This window comes from Puma concolor, chromosome D1, assembly GCF_028749965.1.
Source record: "Puma concolor isolate L17-30 chromosome D1, mPumCon1.1.hap2, whole genome shotgun sequence".
Classification (NCBI taxonomy): Eukaryota; Metazoa; Chordata; class Mammalia; order Carnivora; family Felidae; genus Puma; species Puma concolor.
The window spans coordinates 33,049,272-33,064,926 of record NC_141676.1 but is presented as its reverse complement, the minus strand read 5'-3'; the positions used below and the strand labels follow the sequence as shown (position 1 = coordinate 33,064,926).

Genomic DNA, 15,655 nt, shown 5'->3' with positions numbered 1-15,655 from the left:
ACACTACTGTGGCTCTATTATGCTGAATGTATTATTTCTGAACCTTTTGCAATTGGTATCCATCTAAAACTACATTTTTTGTTTGTTCATTTTATTTTCTGTGTGTTCTGTTCTGAATTTTTTAATTACACCCAAGCTATCTTACTTGACACATTTGGTTTTATAATTATATATGGGAAAAAAATCCAAAAAGTAATTGTTTTTTATAAATGATTAATGAATGACTTTTGCCAGAATTATTTTTTCTGAAGATGTAACCATAAAAATTAGAAAGTTCTTTTGTTCATGGCTAATCAATAAATATTTATTGACCAACTGCTTGGATATGCCTCAGTCTATTTGGACTGCTATAACAAAACTCTATACATTGGGTAGTTGATAAACAACATAAATTTATTTCTCACAGTTCTGGAGGTTTAAGTTCAGGATCGTGGTGCCAGCATGGTAGGACAAGGGACTTCTTCCTGGTTCATTGCAGGCACCTTCTTGCTGTGTCCTCACATGGTGGAAGGGGCTAGGGATCTCTCTGCAGGTTCTCTTAAGGCACCAATCCCATTTATGAAGGCTCCATCCTCATGATTTAAGCACTTCCCAAAGGCCTCACCTCCTAATACCATCATCTTTGGGGGTTAGGATTTCAACATAAGAATCTGGGGTAGATACAAACATTCAGAGCATAGCAAGGTACACATTTTTCTTCCATTTGAGGAAACAAGAATATAATCTGGTACCCACCAAAAATAGCTTAGAGTTTCCTATTGAAGGTAAGAGAGAAGCAGCCTAGGTTTCAGGATAGGAGACTGTTGACAAAACTAATATTAAATGATATATCAAAGTTAATATAGATTTTCATTTTGCTGAAATAGGAGCAAACTCTAATTGAGTTATGATCTGCAAAGGCAGATATTCATTTGTATGGTGATATGAAAACTAAGATATTAATTTATGTTTTAAATAGGATTCAATATTGCATTTCTGTCTAGTTCGTTATGTCAGTTTAAGATGTTAACCACAGTGTTGCATACCTCGGGCCCTTTCCACTGTACTTCTATGATAATGGGAAAACAAGAACTAACTAATTAAATGAGAAAACAAACCATAGCTAACACTTATGTTTGATTTTGAATTAGGGTGATTGCATATTTAGTTACCACTTTAAGTATTATAACTGTTTTTGTTCACTTGTTTTGTATTGGTTTTTGGATAAAAGTCTTCTAAAATCTGATCTTTCAAAAATGCAAACTTACTTACCTTAGAATATATGCATTTAAGTTAAACTTTTCTTAATTGACTTATGGTAGTAATTTTCAATATTCTTTTTCTGTTCTGTGTAACAGTGATATTCTTAGTGCTTTAATTTCTCCCTTATCTAAATCCCTACATGGCTATGTATTTCTAGATGCCTTTTTTTTTTAAATTATTTCTGCAGGTGTTCATTTTGTAGTATGCAGACTTACAGCAAGAGCTACATACTTACTTACAACATAGAGCTAATCTAAGCAAATTGGGGAGTTTGTAGGTGAAAGTAGATAACATATTTATTGAGTCAAAAAAAGCCTCAAATACTCATTGCCTAGTTATCCACATGACTGGCTTCCTTACTACTGGTCTTTCTTTAAAAAACACCTTTTTAGAGACCCCCTTCCCTGGCTACCCTATCTAAAATTTCAGCTATCACCCCCCCCCCAATAGTTGATGTCCTCTTTTCTTGCTTTTTTTTCTTTTTCTTCAGCACTTATCACTAATATATATGGTATATATTTAATTTTCATCTTTCTTCTTAACTGTCTGTTGCCCTTGTCTTATACCCTTCCTCTGTGGAATCCTAGAATATAAGCTTCATGAAAGCTTGGATTTTGGCTGGGTTTTACAACCCTATCCTCAGCTCTGAAAACAATGTATGGCACATAGAAGGTGCCCCATAAATATTTTTTGAAATAATTACTGAATGGAGGAATGAAAAGAAAGATGCTAGTAAGAGAGATGTTAAGGAGAGAGATGTGGCAAGTGGTTGGATGAAGACCAAAATTAATGAGTAGTGATGGTTGTGGAGTTGGAGAGGAATGGATAGATCTGAGAGATATTTAGGAGGTAAAAACACTGGATGAAACTGATACTTCTTAAAACACTATTTTTATGTTAGACACTGTGTTAGGTAATGGGGATACAGAAAAGAAATAACCTGTGGTAAAAGAGCTCTCTGGAATAAAGGTATCTATTTTAGAGATAATGTATAGATTGCTTTGGGCTAATAGTAAGGAAACACTTCTGCCTGGTGTTTCACAGAAGATATATAAAGCTTATATACATTTTCAGAGTTTTCTAAGTGGATAAGTAGAGGAAAGGCATTCTAGCTAGAGAGAACTATTTGTAGAAAGGCAAAAAAGCAAGAGAAGGCAACATTTGTTCAGGGAGGCAAAAGTTCAGAACATGAAGGAATGTCTAAGGAATGCTAATAACATAGGAACTTTATCCTGTTGGAGATTGGAAACATTGGTCATTTCCTCTTTCTCATTACCTTCAGGTTGGTGTGGAATCTGAAGTTAAAACTCATTTGGGGGTAGAGATGGAAAGATGGACAGTTGGGTTTGATGAGATAAGGTTTTCATTTGAAATGTTCACCAGCAGAAAGAAGAGACTAGAAAGAGGTAGGTACTAGATATGGAGATTGAATATATCACACAAGTGATATTTAAACCCTTGAGAATAGATATGATTGTTAAGGCAGATAAAAGAGGTTCTTGGATAACACATTGAATATCAAAGCTGTAAAAGAATTTGGGAGATAGAAAAAGAAAGGGTTAGAGAAGTTGGTAGGTATGTAAAGTAAGTTGGAATGAATGGCTACCTAGTCTAATCTGCTTCATTACTTTTGGCCCATTGGCCCGGGGTTTGAAGGAAAAGGTTGTTTTCTGGCTCTGTGAACAGCTCAAGTGAAAGGCAAAAATGATTTATAACATCTTTAATACCTGGACTATTTTCTTCTTTATATTTAGGATTAACTTTTCCCTTGCTATAATTAATAACATTTCATCCAAATTCCAAAACACCCACTTGCAATATATGCATTATTTAATCTAGAAACTTAAATTTTAAAAAATGACTTTATTTAAAAGCTTTACATTGCTATTGCTTTATGTAGAATAAACTTTACCACACAGATCCAGTTAATCAAACTAATACTATATCACTACTAATCTTGACAGATTTATTTACAAAAAGGAATTCCAAAGAAATTGCCCAGTTTAAATTATTTTTTTTTAAAATTTTTTTTAACATTTATTTATTTTTGAGACAGAGAGAGACAGAGCATGAATGGGGGGAGGGCCAGAGAGAGAGGGAGACACAGAATCTGAAGCAGGCTCCAGGCTCTGAGCCATCAGCCCAGAGCCCGACGTGGGGCTCGAACTCACGGACCGTGAGATCGTGACCTGAGCGAAGTCGGACACTCAACCGACTGAGCCACCCAGGTGCCCCTAAATTATTTTTTAATATTTATTTTTGAGAGAGAGAGAGAGAGAGAGAGAGAGAGAGAGAGAGAGAGAGCGTGAGCAGGGGAGAGGCAGAGAGAGACACACAGAATCCGAAACAGGCTTCAGGCTGCAAGCTGTCAGCCCAGAGCCTGACCCAGGGCTCGAACTCTGAAAGGAGAGATCATGACCTGGGCCAAAGTTTTATGCTTAACGACTGAGTCACCCAGGTGCCCCCTGTTTTGAATTGCCAGCTTTGAACTAGAGGTTACCCATCTCTGGTCCATTATTTGAATTTTGTTGTATTTCTTTCCATGTGTTTATAGCTTCAATGCTTTGGGCTAATATTCAACCTATTAGTTGACTTATTACCTTTCAGAGACTTAATTTCCATGTAAATTAAGTAACAGAATACCTACTTAAGTTGTGAATTTTAATTTTGTGTTTTTGGACCTACTTGATGAATTATATATAATGTTCATACCTAATGGAAAAAAGAAAGGATCTTCCTGCATATGAGTTTCCATTGAATGATCTGTAGGCGTTGTTTTTTTTGTTTTGTTTTTCTTTTTTTGAGAGAGAGAGAGCATGCATGCACCTGGGAGAGAGAGAATCTTAAGCAGACTCCATGCCTAGGGCGGAGCCCCACTGAGGCTCGGTCTCAGGATAGTGAGATCCCAACCTCAGCTGAAATCAAGAGTTGGACTCTTAACTGACTGAGCCACCCAGGCATTTTCTTATGGCAACTGTTTTAATCGAGGTATAAACCTCTCTTCCATATTTATATATTGATGGTATTGTATAGATTTGGTAAAAAAAAAAAAAACAAAAGGAAAATAAGGAAATAAATTTAAGAGCAGAAAACTAACTAGGAATAATAGTCTACTCTCAAAATGAATGAATGTTGCTAAAAGGTACACTTTATACCATACTTATAGTCAATGAGAACATTTAAAATAAGAATAATTTAGCTTACATATACATAATGTTCAAAATTGAAAAGTAGAGTTTGATGTTTTAAGAGAGGCATTCAGGGTGTATGTTTTTTGTAAATTTATTGTCATTTGCTGAAAATTAACATGAATGTGTATGCTTGCTATAAACATTTTCAAGATGCTTAAAAATCAGACACGTATTTTGTATAGTTTTTCCTCAGATAATATTACTGCTAGAGATAGAAACTTAATTGTTTTTTTTTTTTGTTTTTTTTTTTTTTAAATTTTTTTTTTCAACATTTATTTATTTTTTTTGGGACAGAGAGAGACAGAGCATGAACGGGGGAGGGGCAGAGAGAGAGGGAGACACAGAATCGGAAACAGGCTCCAGGCTCTGAGCCATCAGCCCAGAGCCTGACGCGGGGCTCGAACTCACGGACCGCGAGATCGTGACCTGGCTGAAGTCGGACGCTTAACCGACTGCGCCACCCAGGCGCCCCATGTTGTTGTTTTGCAATGGACATTTTATATGAATCTTTGGGGTTTTGTTTTTTCATGTTTTGTGTAAAAGTTCAAAACGGAACAGAAATTACGCATTCACTGTTTTTCTTTTTATTAAAATCAGGGATATATGATTTCCTGTAAGAATGTGAATGGGGAAACTAAATTCTTTCAAATGAGTTTCCTGATCAGATTTTATAGGTAAGGCTTTATTATTTAATTATATTAGATGACTTGGGGATGTGTTGACCATCAACAGAAGTTTTTAGACTGTAATTTAAAGTAGCACTGATGGTGTTTTAGGAGAGTACAAAAACATTAAATTGACAAAATGCATCAATTAGTCTTTGATGGTTTTGCTTTTTGTTATGTTAATTTATTCTCATGACTCAGAAATGAGAGCTCTTTTAGATTCTATTCATTTACACTGCAGGTCAGTGGACTTTAGATCAACATGTCTGTGAATAGATATTTGTGGTTATCTTGAACATTTGAAATTGTTTAGATTTCCCCCCAGTTTTCATAACATTTTATTATATTGATTTTGTTAGATTGCAGAAGAAAGGCATACTCATATACTTTGATATTCATTTTTGTACTTTTTTCTTTCTAATCTAATGATGGGGAAAATGTTCAAGTTATATCAAATTACTTATGGATCTTTTATATGCTCTAAAATTTTTTTTAAAAATTCAGTAAGTATGTATTGAATGTTTTTTATGTGTCTGGCATTGTGTTTGGAGACGTAGGGGTTATCAAAATAGTGGGTGAATAAATATTGAGGGGATAGTCAAAACTAAGAAGATTTTATCCTTTAACTGAAGGCCCTTATTTTGTGTTTGTGGGATGATCATCTAAATCTAGAGTTGGTGGAGAAAGAGCCCAGGTATGAAATAGCTTGGGTATTCATGGGGAAAAGGGGTGGGTTTTCTCTTACTTAAGGAGCAGTCACATGTTAGGGGTGGTATGTGTGGGGATGGATTTAAATTTCTCTCAGGGTTTATAATTCAACCTGTGAGAATAATCCATATGTAGATGACCATAATAGTAACACTAGTTGAAAAGGTAAGTGTTATAACAAAGGTGTATTATTCAAATTAGAGGAGGGAGCAATTATATTAAATAGGGATCTTTAGAAAATACACTATGGAAAAGGTGGCATTTGATAAAGGCTTGGAAAGATGCTTGTGCTTTTGGCGACTTGAATATTTCATTGTTTAATGGAAGCTTACAGAACTCATGAGGTGTAATGGAAATTATCACCTAACTTCCAGTACATGTATTGCTCCTAAGTAATGATATGACTTTGGAAATGTCCACTTGATTCTCTAAACCTCAATTCCTAATATGGAAAAGGAAGATTTTGGAACTATATTCCTCTTTAAGGGTTCTTTTAAACTGTAACAGATTATTTGTAATTATCAGAGTTGACTTTACAAATGGACTGGATATCTTCTGTTTACCTTTTCAGAACTACTCTCTACCTCTGTCTACACTATTTCTGTCCTGGGAGACTGACCTTCCCCAGCCAAATCATCTGGCTCCCCTGCCCTGTGGCTTCTGGTTGGATTACGCAAATGGGAGTCACCAGCTGGAGATCAGAGAGTGAGGTGAAAGTGGAATCAGGGTAGTTACTCCCCTGGTGCCCTCCCTTGTGTTGCCTTGAATTGGCTGCTTTCCTCTCCCAAAAGCTATACCTCCTGTCAGGAGGCCCTCTCTATATAATTACCCCTTTTTAGATTCTGATAATTACTTACTCCTCTTGCCCTTCAGGCTTAGGGATGGTAATATCTCTTGTTGTTGCCAGATCCCCAGGAACTGTGCAATATCTCCTGTTCTCTATCCCCTAGACTCTGTCCATGTTTTTGAAGTAGACCCTTAGTTAAGCTATCATTATCAAATTACCAAGTTTGAGCATGCCACGTCTTTTTTTTTTTTTTTTTTGCCAGAACTGACTCAATACTTTCTGTTCTCTTGGAATGATGTCCCACCAATCTCTATATCTTAAAGATTTATTGCCATTATGTGTTATCAAGAGTCTCTATAAAATGAAAATATTCTGGGAGGAACTACATGTTAAGTTGTCTGGCTATTATGTTAATTGTCAGTAGCTATGATTGGATTGTATGCTACCTGTTTAAGAGATATGTGTGTGTACTCTTCTGTGTGTGCCCCTTTTCTTTGCATTCAGTGAGAACTGAACAGTTTTATTTAAGTCATCTTCCTGGAAGAAAATATCATTAGACTAATTGGATCAAGGTGTGTGGAGTCTTTTCTTGTACCAGTGAGGAGGAGTCTTTGAAGAGTATAAGTCCAGGGCACCTGGGTGGCTCATTCAGTTAAGTGTCTGACTCTTGATATTGGCTTAGGTCATGATCTTGGCAGTCATGAGATCAAGCCCCATGTCATGCTTTGGGCTGACAGTGCAGAACCTGCTTGGGGTTCTCTCACTCCTTCTTTCTCTCTCCCCTCCCCTGCTCACTCGTGTGCATGTATATTGTCTCTCTCTCAAAATAAATAGACTTAAAAAAAAAAGAGTATACGTCAAGGAGTCACCTGATTAAATTTCCATTTTTTATGGGCTCCTCAGATGTCTATATGTTGGGTGAATTTGTAGATAAGGAGGCTGATGTTTTATATTAAACGATTATAAGTATCTGAAGAAGAACAGTAGTAATCAGGTGTTGAAGGAAGGAGTTGAAAAATGAGTGGTTGTGGCAGTGGACTGGATGAAAGGGGAAAAAGCTTTACATCATTTTTATCTTTTTTGTGTGAGTAATCAGATGGAGGATGGTGACATGATATGGAGAATAATGGAGGAAGATGAGGTTTGGGGGAGAGATGATGAATTAATTTTTTATTTGTGTATTTGAGGTGCCTAACGGACATCTAGGTTCTCCTGTTATAGAAGGCAGTTGATTGGAATAGTCTGAAGCAAGGAGGAGTAGACCAGATGAGAAATAATAACCTAAGGAGTCATCAGCAAACCATTATTAAAACCAAAAAGGGAATGAGATCACTCAATAATTGTGTGTAAAAAAGAATGTGTACCGGGGTGCCTGGGTGGCGCAGTCGGTTAAGCGTCCGACTTCAGCCAGGTCACGATCTTGCGGTCCGTGAGTTCGAGCCCCGCGTCGGGCTCTGGGCTGATGGCTCAGAGCCTGGAGCCTGTTTCTGATTCTGTGTCTCCCTCTCTCTCTGCCCCTCCCCCATTCATGCTCTGTCTCTCTCTGTCCCAAAAATAAATAAATGTTGAAAAAAAAAATTAAAAAAAAAAAAAAAAAAAAAGAATGTGTACCAAAGATCGGAAGCTGGAGAAAACTAATGTAATATGAATTTGGTAGAAGAAGTTGACCTGAGCAATGAGAAAGAAGGAATGGTTGAAGGGGTATGCAGAGAACCAGGAGACTCTGGTAGCCTGGAAGCCAAAGAAACTGAGCTTTAAAACACAGGACCATCAACAATGGCAAATGCACCCAAATTTCAGAAAGGTAGAGGCTGAAAAATAGTGTTTGGAGTTGACAGTTAAATGATTACTGTAGGGAAACAGCGGTTTCAATGGAGTAATTGCTCATTAGATATTAGATTTCTATATGGAAGGGACAGAAAGAGAGAGCAAGTGTAAACTGATATGAAAAAAATTGGGGTGAGTAAAGGAGAGAATATGGATGGAAATATGTCAAGACAAGGTTTTATGTATGTGTGTATGTATGTGTGTATGTGGGTGAGTAGGATGGTAGGTAGATAGGTAGAAGTAGATATTGATTTACTTTTATGAGAATGGGGTAGGGCAGAATGAAATTTTGGAGATACAGGAGAGGGGATGTCTGATAAAAGCCAGAGAGTCTTGGTTCAAGAACACAGGTACTAGATTGGCCTTAAGTAGAGGAGAGTCACTGCACCCTTTGGGACTTGAAGTAAGGATAGGGATGATTAAAGATAAATTTGTAGGTAAGGAGTCAGAAACATTGAGAGGAATCGAGTCTGAGTCCCTTTACTTTCATGATAAGGTCAAAGACAATGTTGTCTGTAAATCTGAGGGTTGTTTGAAGAAATTATTAAAGTAGGGGTTTTAGGAGGTTGTTAAAAATTTGGAGTAGTCACTGAGAAATGCAGTGTGGTTAAGAGCTCGAGCTCTAGAATTCTGCTACTGATTAGCTGTGTGACCACAGGAAGGGTACACTATCTTTCTGTGCCTTCCTTTTCATGGAGAAATGGAGATAACTATAGTTCCTGCCTCACTGGAATATTGTGACAGTTAATAAACGTTTACCTTCTAAAGTGTGTCTGGTACTTAGTAAATACTCTATAAATTATAGTTCTGATTGTTATACTTGAAACGTGAGGGATGAAGCAGTGAATAAGTGGTATGGAGAGGGAAAGAGAGCAAGAATATATGTGGTTGTGTCCATGCAAGAGCTGGAGTAGTTGTGGTTAAAGAATAGGTTATTTGAATTAAAAATTTTAGTTAGAGGGGCGCCTGGGTGGCGCAGTCGGTTAAGCGTCCGACTTCAGCCAGGTCACGATCTCGCGGTCCGTGAGTTCGAGCCCCGCGTCGGGCTCTGGGCTGATGGCTCAGAGCCTGGAGCCTGTTTCCGATTCTGTGTCTCCCTCTCTCTCTGCCCCTCCCCCGTTCATGCTCTGTCTCTCTCTGTCGCAAAAATAAATAAACGTTGAAAAAAAAATTAAAAAAAAAAATTTTAGTTAGAACTTGTTGAATTGATGAGAAGGTCTGGTAACTGACTGTGAGAGGTAAAGGTCACTGGATTTGAGATGGACATATTGTCAAAGTATTAGAGTTTTGTACTTATAGACAGAATGATTGATGCAACCTCTGCAGACTGACAAAGGGGTGTGGTATTGACTGTTGACCACTTAAATATGACAAGTGGCATTGCTAAACGTGAATTAATTTTCTGGAATGGAAAACTATTCTTGGTAAAGTTTCTCTTAATTTATCTAATAGTTGCATTCTTGGAAAATTTACTGTATATTAAGTTCTTATAAAAAGTACTGTGTGATATGTAAATTTAAATTTGGTTTCAGGCATAATTGTCCTCCCCTTTCCCCCACCCCCTTTGTGAACTGTATGTCCTATAGAATTTGGGTTCTTTTTCAGCACTGTGCTGTCTATTGCAGGACATCCAGCATTCCTGTACCTCATCCATTGATAGCTAGCGGTGACCTCTAATGTTTTGTACAGCCTAAGCACATTTTCAAAATGCTCCTGTTGAGCATTACAGGGAATTAGGGGAGAGAAGGCACAGAGTAGCATGTGGATTGGATCCCAGGAAAAGGGTCCTGTTTTGCACAGTGACTTATATTATAGAGATATGAGGCAGGGAATTACCTGGTAACAAAGTTCCAGGTAGAATCCTGATACAAAGTTGAAATGGTGCAAAGTGGTAAAGTTTTCTTACTATCTTAGCCTCTTGTCCTCATTAATTCCTTCCTCCAAGCCACCCCCAGCCCAGTCGCAGCTGGTAGCCAACCTATGTTAACACTTCATGGCCCGGTGCAGTAAGAATTCTTGACTGGATTTGGTGAAGAGTATAGTTTCAGCATAATTTCTCTTTTAACTACATTAGCATTTTACTTCCTTTCTGCTAACTTTCAAGCTTTCCTTTTCTGTATGAAGACTGGTATAAATGCCTTATCATTTAATTAAATTAAATGATAAAACATTAAATCCCATTTAAATGTTTATTCTCATTTTTTCCTTGCCATCAGTAAATGTGTTGCATAAAATTGTAATCATTGAATTTCTGTGTTTGCTTGTGAACGTAACCCAATGCATTAAAATGCAGTAGAATTATTTCTGTTTCATCTTTTGCTCAAAATGATAAACCTTTCATAGCGTCACCTTTGTCCAATGTCAACAGGTTTTGTTATTTTGGAAGAATCATCTCATTTGCAGCAGGTTGCTTCTGGTGATCTTAATCAAAAGTATTGCTTTTGAAAGAGTAAAGTTTGGTCAAGTTGTGCCATTCAGATATTGTGCTTTTTAAAAATTAGGTGACTTTTCTTGTTGGGATGAGCACTAGGTGTTATATATAAGTAATGAATCATGGGAATCTGCATGTGAAGCCAAGAGCACACTGCATACACTGTATGTTATATAACTTGACAATAAATTATATTAAAAAATAAAAAAATAAGAAAATAAAATTAGGTTACTTTTGAAATATGGAACAATGTTTCCATTTAAAAACATTTTTTAAATGTTTATTTATTTTTGAGAGAGAGGGAGAGAGAGACAGAGTGCGAGCAGGAGTGGGTCAGAGCAAAAGAGAGACACAGAATCTGAAGCAGGCTTCAGGCTCTGAGCTGTCAGCACAGAGCCCAATGTGGGGCTTGAACTCTTGTACCTCAAGGTCATGACCAGAGCCAAAGTCCAATGTTTAACCGACTGAGCCACCCAGGCGCCCCAATAGTTTCCATTTTAAATAAAAATTTAGGATGATAAAAAAATGATTAGTCAGGGATAAATGAGGTTTGATGAGGTTTTTATAGCTTCCCTTGGGAAGTAGTTCCTTAAGTATACATGCTTTGTGCAATATACCTACTTTTAGTCTGTTTCCTGGGAGAAATGTCCATGCCGAGAAAATCATTGTGATTGGCATTAATTGTTATGCCTCTTGGGTTTCCCTGCAGATTAGCCAGAGTTGTAAAAATGTAACCTTTTTTTTTTTTTTCCCCATATAAAGGTCAGAGCAACAAATATGATCTTGAAATGAAGCACTAGTATGGTCGCCTAGCACTGTGTAATTACATCACAATTATACGCATGGGTGGCATCTCTTTATTCAGTTACATTTCTTCTGTATTAAAATATATATCATTTTTATGTGAGAAAAAATAGATCTTTCATAAATCCAATTTGTTCTTGTCCCTTAACCTTAATACATTAGTCTATGTTTTAAACTGGTAGAAAATAATTTGTTCTTACTGTCTTACTCTTTTTATCATGGCTCCTTAATAATCTTGAAAATGAGTTTATTAAATTAATTTCAGCTGCTTTTAAGTTCATTCTGTGGGGGTTTTCCCCTATGAGTTTTTCGTAAACTATACTTGAGCTTATATTTACCATAAATGAGTTTTTCAGTCATCTATTCTTTGAAATTCACTTTGGTGTGGCATGTGGTATATTAGAGGAGAATTACTTCTTCATCTTTGATACATGGTGTATAGTGTTTTGTTTGTTTGCTTGTTTGTTGTTTTTGCCACCAGTGACAAATTCCTGAAAAGTTCTATGAAAATCAAATTTCAGAAACTTCCATTTACTTACTGTATATTATAATCTTAGCAAGTTTTATTTGAATAAAATATTGAATTAATACTGATTCCAAAAATCAGCAAGAGTTGGTAAGATTAAAGGGAAGTTATATTTTTTAACTTTCAATTTTCATTTCCTCAGATTTGGAAGTCTATAGACCTATTGGAATAATGATGCATAAGGAAATTAATTGCAACTTAGAAAATAAAAAGTTTTAATATTTGTTAAAACCTATCATGTCATGAAGAAAAAATCCTGAGAATATTGCTTAAGAGTAATCTGATTTAAGAAAAAGATTAAAGATCTTAGGATATGTAGTTTTGTAAGTTTTTTTCCTCCAAATATTGACATTGATTTTAGGGGAGCCTGCCTGGCTCAGTTGATAGAACATGCAACTTTTGATCTCAGTGTCCTGAGTTCGAGGCCACACTGGGCGTAGAGCTCACTAATAAAAATTATTTTAAAAATGTCTCAAGGCACCTGGATGGCTCAGTCTGTTAAGCGTCCAACTTCAGCTCAGGTCATCATCTCATAGTTCGTGAGTTCGAGCCCCGCCATCGGGCTCCATGCTGACAGCTCAGAGGCTGGAGCCTGCTTCAGATTCTCTGTCTCCCTCTCTCTCTGACCCTCCCCTGCTCACACTCCCTTTTTCTCAAAAATAGATAAGCATTAAAAAAAAATGTCTCTTAGAGTAATTGGGCTAGGTAGTGGTTGAAGTGAGGGAGGCAGATGTAGAGTGCTTTAAAGAGGATGTTTTTGGAACGTGGCAAGAAATAGGTTATCTTGGGGGTGGGAGCTGTGACTCAGATTAAGCACAGACTTCAAGGTAATTTCAGGTTTACTATAGTCACTTGAGTTTAGGACCTGGAGTTTAATCGCTTGGGGAACATTACAAAAAATCAGTTAACACACTGTGATATTCAGTGTACAGATGGCTGCTGTTGATCTTTACCTCCTGGTGTTCACAGTCTTTGGAGTTCCTTCCCACAGTGAGTTGGGTGACCTGTGTAACTAGTAAGGTATTACAGATATGATGGTGGGTGACATCTGAGGCTAAGTCAGAAAAGAAATTATGTAGGGGTGTCTGGGTGGCTCAGTCTGTTGAGCATCCCACTCTTGGTTTTGGCTCAGGTCATGATCTCATGGTTCCTGAGTTCCAGCCCCAGTGGGCTCTTTGCTGACAGTGAGGAGCCTGCTTGAGATTCTTCCTCTTTCTCTGCCCCTCCCTCGCTTGCACTCTCTGTCTCTCTTAAAAATAAATAAATAAAATTTAATAAAAAATTTTTAAAAAAGAAAGAAATTGTGGGTTCTTCCTTTCTGTCTCTTGGATTGCTTGCTTGCTCTGGGAGGCCAGTTACCATACCATTAGGATGCTTAAGCAACCCATGGAGAGGCCTGCATAGGGTGGGATTGAAGCCTCTTAACAGCCAGCACAGGTAAGTCAGCCATCTTGGAAGCTGATCCTCTAGGCTCAGACAAGCCTTCAAATGAATGTAGTCCTGGCTGACACTGCAACCTTGTGAGAGACCCCAAGCCAGAATCACCTGGTTAAACTGTTTCTGTATCCCTAACCCATAGAAACTGTGAGATAAGAAATATTTATTGTTTGAAGCCCCTAAGTTTAGGGTAACCTGTTACACAGCACATTAATATGCTGCACAGTAATGCAGAAATAATACACACAAATAAAAGAGTTTCAATTGTGATAAATGTCATCAAGGAAAGGTATGTACTGCTATGAGAATGGCTAACAGACTTTTGACTTAGTGTGGGGGTTTGAGAAGGGCTTGTGAGTTTAGATCTAAAGAACAGGGAAGAGCATTCCTGACAGGAAGCATCATATGAAATTCTGTTGTGGGAAAAGGAGAGTACTTTTGAGAAACCTGGAGAAGACCAGTGTGGCTAAGGGTAGACAGCAGAGAAGAGATGGAAAGAAAGGAAGGTAGACCAGAAGATGTCAGGCCTGGGGCCGTGTTAGGGATTTTGGTCTTTATTTTAAAAAGCAGTGGGAAACTACTATAAAGTTTTTATCAGGGGTTGTGGGGTAACTGGATTAGATGTGTTTTGTAAAGAGCATTCAGACTGCCTTGTGGAGAATAGATTAGAAGTGGTAGGCTGGCAAAGGGTTGTACAAAGGTGGATGAGAGGAGACGGTGGGAAAGCAACTGAATTCATCTAAAGAGGTGATAGTTTGGGCTAATGTGGTGGCAGTTTAGATGGAGAGAGGTGGGCAGATCTGGGAGGTTTTCTATTTAAAATAAACAGAATGTTGTGAGGAGTTAGATATGCGAGGTGAAGAGAAAGGCAGCTGTTAATGAAGGTGTTTGGCCTTGTTACTGTATGGATAAGGACTCAATTTTTTAAAGGAAGAAAGATCTTGTATTTCTTTTTGGACATGTTTTTAGGTGCTTTTCAGACAGCCAAAATGGAGTTTCCAGAACTAGTTAGATACATTGTTCAGAAGCTCAGTGGAGAGTTATGAACATGAGACCAAAGTTTGTCAGATTTATTTCTTAAGTCATAACCTGTGTGATGCAGTCCTTGAAGAGTGTTGTGGTCAAAGAACACAGTCCAGCAAAACAGTTACTGCAAAATAATGCAGATCCTTTGTGCGTTTCTTAAAACTGTGAATGGGACTCCTAATTCCCAGCAGTACTTTCTGTTAATGCTCTTGTTCGTTTTCCTCTTTCTTCGTCACATGCAGCTGCTCTTCCACCCCTGTTTTCAACACTCCTGAAGAAGCTGCTCCCTCCTATTCAGGCCAACTTTTATACTAACTCTTCCTTTATCTTTTGTTTTTTGCTCCTCATTGCTTAAATTGATGTAACTGTTTTGTCCTGTTTTGACAAAATAGGGCTTTCCTGGCAATGGAGGGTAGGGAAACTGGGAACACAAAGCCAGATGTTCTTCAGATGGCTTAGGGAGAGGAAAGTCAAGGAACACTTTTGGGAACAGTGACACATTAATGATTTTTGTTACATCACTGATTTTTCAGCATGTTAAGTAAAAATTGAAGCCATAGGCTCAGATGATTTTGCCTGTCATTGAGTAAATGAAAGAGTGTCCTGATCTTAAGTAGCTCTATCACGTAATGGTTCGAGTTAGGAAGATGAGCCTAGAGAAGGACCAATCTATGTTGACTTCTGACTGGAACCTCTGAGCTGACTCCTCTGTTAGGTCTCAGCTTAGATAGTCGTTTCTTTGAAAGGCCTTTTCTAACGTTTCATTTCCAGATTAGGTTCTTCTCCAGTTGCCACTGAACCCTTTTATTGTCCTCATCATTGCTATAATTATTTAATTGCATGTGGTCCCCAATATTCTAACCTTGGGAGGATGGAAGACAAGTTCACTATTGTATCCTCAGTAAGTACTGCCTTATCTGTTAAAAATGGGACTCCTTAAGCACTTGTCTAATTAATTTAGGCAGGTATTCTCATTGGACTCATTAGGTTTTATATGTGTATATCAACCAC

The 15,655-nt window shown here is 37.5% G+C and overlaps 1 protein-coding gene across 10 annotated transcripts in view; it reads left to right on the top strand.

Moving 5' to 3' along the window:
* The window catches only part of METTL15 (methyltransferase 15, mitochondrial 12S rRNA N4-cytidine), a 295,673-nt gene that overhangs the window by 22,617 nt on the left and 257,401 nt on the right, over nucleotides 1-15,655 (top strand). For 7 of the 10 annotated variants that reach the window (XR_015240948.1, XR_015240947.1, XR_015240946.1 and 4 more), the window contains 2 exons: nucleotides 5,031-5,107; nucleotides 6,378-6,516. The exons of 1 other annotated variant lie outside the window; for it this stretch is intronic. Coding sequence is in view for 6 of the 9 variants with exons in the window: in XM_086677775.1 (XP_086533901.1) it covers nucleotides 5,031-5,107; nucleotides 6,378-6,516 (216 nt within the window). In the remaining 3 variants the exon portion in view is untranslated. Of the gene's footprint in view, nucleotides 1-2,524; nucleotides 2,649-5,030; nucleotides 5,108-6,377; nucleotides 6,517-15,655 lie in introns of all 10 variants that reach the window. 2 more of the 10 variants (XM_086677774.1, XM_086677776.1) reach the window with 2 other exon arrangements.